Genomic DNA, 9,403 nt, shown 5'->3' with positions numbered 1-9,403 from the left:
TGATGTGAGACTCCGCTTCCTCTCCTCTGGGGCATCTCAGAGGGTCTTTGTATTGTCTGAAGAGCAGATAGATTTGCAGTGATTCCGTGAGGCTGGGTTTCTATAAAAGTTGAAGTAAACAGTTTTGATGTAGCGCATGTAAACAGTGGATCTTAAATGGAGGTCTCCCATAGCTGCACAACAGAGAAAAGCAAAATTACACATTGTGAAAGCAGGAAACAGGCATATTCTGAGCTACAGATGAAAAAGAGTTGGTGATTCCAGCCGTACTTGTGTGGTTGTGGAAGCACACTTGTGTCAAGTTGAATAAAGGGATATAATAAACCTTCCAAGTTTTAACTTTCTCTTTGCTCTAAATCTGTGTCTCAACCTTTTTAGCAACTGCCACCTTTAAATACAAAACCCCTCACATCTTCATTTAATGTTACTTCAATGATCTGGGGAGGTCTTAAAAATGCTACCGCCCAGAGAGCACACCAGACCAACTAAATCGAAGTCTTTCTGGGTGGGACTCTGGCACCAGCATAGTTTAAAAGCCCTTCAGACAATTCTCATGTGCAGCCCGCACTGACAATATTGGCCTTAGGAAAGCGTGATTCCGTCACTTCCACCACCACTCACTCAGAAATCCCTGCCGTGTGCCTACGACCTGGCCGTCGGCTCCCCAGATCCATCGCTACCTTCTAGAAGACTGTCCTCTCTCAGCTGACCCATCAGAGTAGAATGATGCTTCCACAGCAAGATGCCCATTCAATTCCCTCGCCCTTTCCCTCACCTTGTCTCTCCCACCAGGTCTGTACACCCTGGTCTTGTTCATATCTCATTTCTACAATGTTCAGTAATTGCTTTAGTGCATGGTAAACAACTTCGGCATGACCAAATATGAATGCAACTCTGTTCACCAGAGGACGGCCAATTAAAAAAAAAAAAAAAAAAAAAAGGAAAACAATCAAGCTGATAAACTATTGTTTCCAGGCAATAGGATTTGGCTGCATTTTTATAAACACGAATAAGGAAAGTCTAAGACCACTATGAATTAAATTACATCCAAATTCCATTTTTACTGAAAATCTGGGGCATGTCATTGAATACCTAATGAGTTTCTGGGAAAGAAAAAGCAGGAACAGCTAAGTGACTATGTGGATGTCTCTATACAGGTTCCCTTAATAGGTTCTCTTCAATCTTCATGGCAATCTTGTTCTGAATACCCATTCTGGCTACTCCAGGACTGTGGCAGAGCCGCCTGTGTTCTCACCCTTTAGAGATCAAATTTCTCAACTGTAAGGACGTCTATGTGTGAATGACCCTGCTGGTGGAGACTAGTGAAAATGAATGATTACACAGGGTGTCTGCTATCTGCGGGGTGTCTGAGGGAAAGAGGATCTGGGCTGATGCTCAGTTGATGGTATGAAGTAGTAAAGCTGACATTTTCATGGGCTTCCATGTGGGGACATTAATAACCTAGAGCCTGGCATGACACTGGCTAAGAGAATATCCCCAACTACATAAAACAAAACAGCAATGTAGACAATTTATCAGAGGTAAAAAGTGGGGTGTTATACTTTGACCACTCCCTGAGGAATGCCATCAGCCTTGGAAGTCATTACGACATACTCACAGCATAACAACTGGATACCTATTAACAATTCTGTTTTTTAAGACCAGAAAGCTGAGCACTGGGAATCAGAATTTTCTTCTTCCTGTCCATCCTTTACCATTACCCGTTATTAACACGGGAAGGAAATTCTTCATGTAATTAACAAAACACCACTGACTGACTTTTAAAGTTTTTTTGATTATAGTAATCCAATCTGCTTTTAACACATCGTGCTTTCTTACTATGAGTCAATCAAGGTAAAATCTGAATGAGTTATACTTCCCGTGAACCCCAGTATTTAAGTTCAGGGTCAAAGAGTCTCTCAAAGATCTTTCAAAACCAAAAATCCTAGGAACCCAAGACCCATTAGCAGATAAATCTGCCCAGGCTTTTAAAGCTTTATTTTATTTTATTGCAAAATTATTTCCGAGAAGAACATTACACTGTAACTGACCACAACAGAGTTTAGATAGCAATAAAAGTAATTATTCTTTAGTTCTGTCTTTCACTTAAGCCTCTGAAGGCTGGTCTGTCTCTCTAAACTCCACTATATCTCAAATTTCACATAATGGATGTGTTCTGGGAACACTGCAAGGCTGAGTAGATCCAAAATTAAAGTATAAAAGAGGACTCAGTATTTAAAGAAACTTCTAGTACACCTGAAACTAATATAACACTGTGTATAATGTATGCTAGGTTACATTATTATATTACACTAATATAACACCTCAATACAAAAATAAAAAGGAACCGGTTCTTCTATATGAAGACTCAATGACAAACTAAAAAAAAAAGTAAGTAAATAAGTAAATAAAATTTCTGGTGAAGCATACTTTTATATAAATAATCAGCTCTTATATGTTTTTAAATTTGGCTTTTTAAAATATAAAAGGTTGCTAAATTTTACCATACCTTTTGCCATATTTTTTTTAACATTATAGATTCTCATGTGTACCCAAATTCATTGTATCCAAATTTCATCCTTGTATCCAAATTCCATTCCCATCTCTGAGACACTGGTCTAAGTTTCTGTCACAGTTTCTGATTTCTAAAGTACTATTGGGTGTTATTAGCTAGTAAGAGGCCAGAGTAAGCAAATCAGACACGGAAATGAGGCTAGTTTAATCTCTGGTATTTCCGGGTATATTAAAAAACTGATAAAGCAAAATACATTCTCTGTTTCATTTATTTCAGACTGTAATATATTAGCTACAGTGTATAATAAAAGATAGAAATATATAGCAATGAATGATTAAAACACACCAAATACCTCTAGCATTATCAATGCAGTAATTAAGCTCATTTGCAAATATAAATCTGAGCCCCCCAAATCTTCCATTTTTCAATGAAATCTTGAAAATCTTCCATTTTTTTCCTTTTTTAAAAACAAAAAAAAAAGGGGGGGAAATGGCTCTCCCTTTTAAACTATGAATTCATAAATAAATGGTAATAATCAAGGCTGTTAGCATATAGCAGTCTCCACATACCCTGGCACTTTGTCGGTTCACTTTCTTCTCTTCATCAGGAAGTGGAGGCATTGGGTATGGGTATTTTCTGCTGGAGGCAATAGACCCAGTTGATGAAGATGGAGACTTGGCAGGAGACAGAGTCCTGAGACGTTGAGAACACATGACATAAATATTATGTGACTGCTTAACATCTCTTTCAAATATGTGAAAAGCGGGTTCAGAACAAACCCTCTGATTCCTATTTTCACAGGCCACTACTACAAAGGTCTAACTACAGGGAGGTTCTCTGTCCTTCACAACACTGGAATGCTGGAATTTTATCTTCCTAAGGTCATAACTGCAATGGATTGTTCAAATGTTAGCACACAGAATCAGACTCTTCAATTAGAAAGCCAATAATGACATTTCCTATGCAAATAGATAAAAAGCTAAAATGGAGAAGGGATAAAAATGATTCTAAGAGCTCATAATGGTAAATTAAGTGTACGACATATTAATACTCTGCCTTATTTTTACCACTTAATGTAAAAAAGTTTTAGTATGATAATTCCAATTATATTTTAAGATCTGAAAATATAATACAATTGATACATTTATTAGTTGCTAAGTCACACACCAGTTCACACAAAACTCATGCATTCAGAGGCCAGTGTGTTAGTTGTGAAAGAACAAAGGCAAATACAGGGGGTTTAATAATAAATTAGTAAACATGCAAGCAGTAAGGAGTGCAGAGTTCCAGCCAAACAAAGAGTCTGATGAGAACATACAAAAATGGTCTGATTAGTCCCTACAGTCAGTATTTCTGTAGAGGGGAGGATTCTGTGCCATCTAAGTAGATCTTGATAACGCATGTAGGGTCCAACAGTCCTGTCAATAAGGTGGCTACACTTTATTGACTGGAATGTAACTGAAACTAAAACAAAACACAACAAAACCCCTCCCTATTTGGGTAACCTCTCCATCGTGAAGGCATCCCGTATGAATATACGTGTAAGCTGTGGTGTATTACGCTGTTCTTGTTTGATTCCGCACGTGTAGTGGCAATATTTGTGAGGAGGCTGAGCTCACGGGAAGAGCCCACATCTGTTATCTTGTCCTTGAAGTGAAAAACAAAACAAAACAAAAAAAACAAAAAAGCAAGAGGTTTTTTTTTTTTTTCCACTCACACCGTATCAATGGGAAATAGGTGTGTTCATTTCGGCGGTACCTATCCATTCACAAATGTTACCACTACACATCTGTGACTGCTTCATTCCTGGAGCAAGGTGGCTAGGAGTCACAGAGCGGAAGTGGTTACTTCCTGCAGAGGTCCTTATTGCCAGCGTGTGGAGCTCATCCGCTGGGAGTATTGGCAGCGGGGGCGGGGGGAGGGCACGCTGGGCAGGGGCAGAGCTACCGCACTGCATGCAACAGCTTCAAGAGGTCTCTCTTTTCCCCTTTATTTTAAATTTTGGTTCCCACCCATATGTTATGCTTTGCTCTAGTTCTCCTGTGGTTTTCACCCAACTAAAGCTAAGGCTGAAAAAATAGTTTTTCCTACAAGCCCTGAGATCCAAGCGAACGTTCTTGCTCAATTTTAAGACTCAGGAGTGGCTTAATTGGCTTTTAATCTGTAACTCTTAACACTTCCTCTATTTTCGGAAAATGTCTAAGACCACTTCTTAGCATGGCCTGTTAGACTATTACAGATACTTGCCTTCTCTGGTGATGAGGCTCTCCACTATGGAGCCAATGGGTAAAACTAAGAATGTAAGTACTTCAGATCCTCCACAGGACTATTAAAGCAGCAGACTACTGCAGGTTTTTCTATTCAGAAATTAAGGATGTTTTTAACTTTAAGGAAACATTTCCAATATGACTATGACCTTTGGGAAAAGCAAACTCAGTTTGTGTAGAATGAGGATAAACTTTTGTATTTAGATTGAAATACATCTTTCTAAAACAAGGGATAGTAATTAAGATTTTTAGCCTCATCATTAGTGGCTGCGACGTCCAAGTTCAGGAAAGCTAGTCAGGTACACCGACAAAGAACTAAATCTTGTTTACTTTAGGGGATCATGCAAAATGAGTCTTCTTTTTAATTTGCTACAGTGTGTAGGTACCCCCTAGCATGAGCTGTTGGCTTATAGCTTCCCAGACACGCCAGCCATTCATCTGGCCATGAGTCTGAATGACCAGTTCTGCACACGTACCAGGCCATTCCAATGAGAGGTGCTGAGTCTGATCTTTCCTCCAAATATTTTCGCATGGCTAAACCCAGTGAATGAAAACAAAAGGAGATATTCTCCTGACAACACCCTCACCCCAAGAAATTTGCACATATACTATTGTCTCACATGAATACACCAGTTAGCTGACACTTTGGACTGAGCCGGAGGGGAAGAGAAGGCAGGCAGGATGGTTTTAGTAGGGGCGAGGGGCAACCTGTCCGGGAGGTTGGGTGGTGTGTGACAGCATAAACAGGGATTATCTCGAGGGGATGTTCAGCCTGAGAAGGGGAGTCAGAATAAAGGCAGAGAACAAGGTAAGGTACATCAGTTTAGGGAAACAGAAACTAAAATTTGGTCACAAATGTCTCAGAGTTACTTCTTCGAAAGTATCTTCAGGCTCTTTCCTGACCCTGGCGACTTGCCTGCTAGTTCCAAACTGGGTTTCAGTGAAAGCCAGGCACTGGCCCAGCTCATTCACTCAGTAATCCTTGAACAAATGTGAACCATTGCCATTACAGCACTTACAAAAACCATAGTAAGCATAGTGGGTGCCATTTAAGGTTACACAAGAAAGGTGTGCCTGTGGGCCAATGGACTGTGGTCTGTCCTCTGTAGCAAGACTACAAGAGCCTTGCTGGGTTTGCCTTTTGGAGACATGTCTGGAAGGCCAAGCTCAGCACTGTTCTGCCCCCCAGAAGTGGCTGAAACCAGGCCAGTCACACTTCAGAGGGACAGATTCCCCTTCCTCACCTATCTGGGTTCAGGTGCCTAATCCAGAAGGATTTATAAAGTGTCCTAGGATAGGATTTAAGTACTCCATATCCACTCCGCTATTCTTACGTAATTACAGTGAAGTTGAAAGGAATAGGGGCACCTGGGTGGCTCAGTGGGTTAAGCCTCTGCCTTCAGCTCAGGTCATGATCCCAGGGTCCTGGGATCCAGCCCCACATCGGGCTCTCTGCTCAGCAGGGAGCCTGCTTCCCTTCCTTTCTCTCTGCCTGCCTCTCTGCCTACTTGTGATCTCTGTCTGTCAAATAAATAAAATCTTAAAAAAAAGAAAAGAAAAGAAAAAGAAAAAGAAAGAAAGGAACAGATTTTGGAGTCCAGAGCCAAGCTGTTAATTCTGGTTCTGACACTTACTAGCTGTGCCACCCTGAGTTAGTCTGTGTGCCTCAGTGTCCTCATCCGTAGAATAGGAATAAGAATGCCTACATCTCACAGGGTGGTGAGAAATAAAGGTACGTAGAAGGCACTCAATCCAGGACAGTTATTATTCATTGCTTTTTAGGGTAACTACATTTTCCATAAGGTCATGGAAGTGGGACTCAACAACCTGATGAAGAGAGGAATCAAATGCCTAATACTCAAGAGGACGTTGAGTCCTGAGCTTGTAATGCACTGTCACCAACTGCCCCCAAGACTGAGGTGTGGGGACATAGGGCTCTTGCCCTGCTTGATGCACACATATGCTGGCAATCATTTGAGCAACCACTGTCCGATCCAGAACGGATAAGGGAGCACAGCGGAGGCACTATGATCACTCCAAACCTTTCGGCATTCGCTTTGCTCTTTGCAGTGAGGCAGATGTAATATTTTAAATGCTGGGCTATACTTTGGCCCAGACTGCTACAGTCACTAAGTCCTCACTGCATTCTGATAAGGAGGTCCCAAACCCCACGCCATATGGACGATTAATAAAATGGCCTTTGCCCTCACTGGTGGTTTTGGCAGGAGAGGTAATCCTGAACAACCTGGTGGCTGATGAAGCAGGTCTGAGCTGTAGCAGAGGGCTGACAAAGGCATAAGCCAAGGTGTGGAGACCCTTTGGGCCTCCTGTGTAAGGACCGGCTTAGATGAAGGGACAGATGAAATTCTGTTGTGTGAGAATCACTGTGATAAAAGCTCTGGGGTATCTTAATGATTCACGACTTTTAGTGAAACTGGGTGTCGGTTTCCAAGTCTCACCCACATCATCACCCTGATTAATCCTAAAATGACAGTTACGTACAAACTTCCAGTAAATTCTGTTTAGCCTTTAAATACAAAGGTGGACTGGAATAATTCATTCTTATGTGACTACCCACTGTGGGAACAGGCAGCTCATATTAAAAAAGAGGAGATAAGGGAACCCTCTAAAATTGCCCTTGCGGCTTTGCACGTGCAACCGGGGGTGCTAAAGCATTTCCCCATCCAAATTGCGTTTAGTCATGCAGCTTCTGGGCAGACCTGGGTGCTGATTTTAAGAAATGTGAACTCTTCTCTGGGAGCCACATGTACTACTCAGCTGACCCAGGGGAGGCGAAACAACTCTTCCGGGGTACCATTTCACAAATCATTGGTGCAAAAAAATGCTAATTCCATTGAGGTATAAAAGCCCTTGCCCCTGTGGGGCCAAAGTCATCCTGTTTTGGTTCGATGGCTGATACGAATTACAATCTGCCCACAAGCCTGAGGAAGGTAGATAGGAGAAACAGGACTGCGGGTGAGCCAAGATTCCAAGTAACATTCAAAATAATCTTACCTGTCTTCCTGACGTTGGCCATCTTGAGAGCTACAGGTGAGGGTGGGATGTTTGAATGTGAGTGCATGTGTATGAGGCTCAGTGTGGGGAAGTGACAGAAGCAGGGGAACAGGGCAGGAGAGAAAGATGGGGTATAGAAGCAGGATATATTGTTGTGAGCAGGCAGGGTTATGCTTTCCTTGGGGCATAGGCAAATGTATGGATCAAATTAAGATGCAAGTAGGTCTAATCATTTTCTCAAACTATACATGTCTGGACTAAATGGTACACTGGAAGAGAAAGTTCACCTTAGACAGGTGCCGAGAGTCAAGTACGTACGCATATTTTGGTATCTGTGAAATGCTGACCCGAGTCATGGCAAAAAGTAATCTGAAAGTCTATTCTGCTCAGAAGAGGTCGTAACACAGTCCGTATTTCTTCTTTACCTTAGCTGTCCACAAAGCAGTCTTAAATAAACTGGACATTTACCTCTGGGAAATCACTTTGATATTACAAAGACTGAAAAAATGCCATTAAGAGCTCTTGGAAATTTTCTCTGACCTCTGAAGTCAGACTGAGCTACAGTGGACTGAGTCAATTCTAGAGCTTCTAAAATGTAAGGATACTTGGTCTGCTCTTCTGTGAATCAAGAACATGTTTTTCTATCTGCTTCCCGCTCTGTGTGAAGTGTGAGACAACAACCGTCTTCCTAGCATAAAAAGGTTCCTCGGATGTTTTGTTGAGAATCGGTGCAACACTTCTCAGCACAGCCCTTGTTTGGAGGCAAATGCTTGTACTAAATGAATAAAAGCCCAAACTCATCTGATCCCACCCTCCTGTGGTCAAGGTTTCCTTGGTCGTCTTAAGTTCCCTTAAATCACTGTTTTTACTCCAAGTAAAATTCTGCTATATTTCGTTTGGTTTCTTTTCATGTTTTCCCTTAAGTTTTAGTATGCACTATGCACTCTTAAGGCAGGAAGTAGGAAAAATGCACTATAAAACTGCTAATTTCTAAAAATTAAATTGTTCAGGTTAATAGTGCTTCTTTATTAGTGGAAAGTATGTTTCATGCCCATAGAACACTACATAGCATAAAATGAAGAGAAAGCTACTAAAAAGCTCAAGATGGTGATGGGGGCATGCACTAAATGGTAAGTAACCCTTTCAAATGGCTTCATTTGAAACATTCAGAAAAGAACTAGACTTGCTCACGAAGCCAGAAACAGAGATCAAAAGGCAGCAAATAAACAAGGACCCCTTCCACCTATGGGAACTTGTATTTGGGAGATACAAGATAGAGAGCCAGTCACACTACAGTATCCGTATGTGCTGGGAGAGTTTGAAAAGGATATAAAATTAATTTATAAAATACCTAAAGTATGGTCCTTCTGTGTTTTTATTCACATCTTCTACCCACTTAGCTACATTATAGTCTCTTTTGAACCATGGGTTTAAATACCTGCAGAAAGCAATGGAAGGAACAAAGAAAGCAGAACAAGATAGAAAATCTGAAAATACACAGCACAAGCTTAGCAAGGATGTTCTTCACCCTCCAAATGCAAGTGACTATGGCAAATAAACCAGGATGGATGCTGGGGGTTATGCGGCAGTCCGTACAGTGACATGA

The 9,403-nt window shown here is 41.2% G+C and overlaps 1 protein-coding gene across 13 annotated transcripts in view; it reads right to left on the bottom strand.

Annotated features, from left to right (window-relative positions):
- Window positions 1-9,403, bottom strand: part of ADAM22 (ADAM metallopeptidase domain 22) — a 220,136-nt gene continuing 210,733 nt past the window's right edge. For 10 of the 13 annotated variants that reach the window (XM_045089767.1, XM_045089769.1, XM_045089766.1 and 7 more), the window contains 2 exons: window positions 3,085-3,208; window positions 1-173 (listed from right to left, as the gene is read on the bottom strand). In XM_045089767.1, coding sequence (XP_044945702.1) covers window positions 153-173; window positions 3,085-3,208 — 145 coding nt within the window. In that variant the 3' untranslated portion in view covers window positions 1-152. Of the gene's footprint in view, window positions 174-3,084; window positions 3,209-9,148; window positions 9,236-9,403 lie in introns of all 13 variants that reach the window. The other 3 variants (XM_045089765.1, XM_045089764.1, XM_004739676.3) reach the window with 1 other exon arrangement.

This window comes from Mustela putorius, unplaced genomic scaffold (assembly GCF_011764305.1).
Source record: "Mustela putorius furo isolate JIRA1106 unplaced genomic scaffold, ASM1176430v1.1 tig00003845_pilon_pilon_pilon, whole genome shotgun sequence".
In the NCBI taxonomy this organism is placed as follows: Eukaryota; Metazoa; Chordata; class Mammalia; order Carnivora; family Mustelidae; genus Mustela; species Mustela putorius.
The sequence above is the reverse complement of the archived record's forward strand: the minus strand, read 5'-3'. Positions and strand labels throughout refer to the sequence as shown.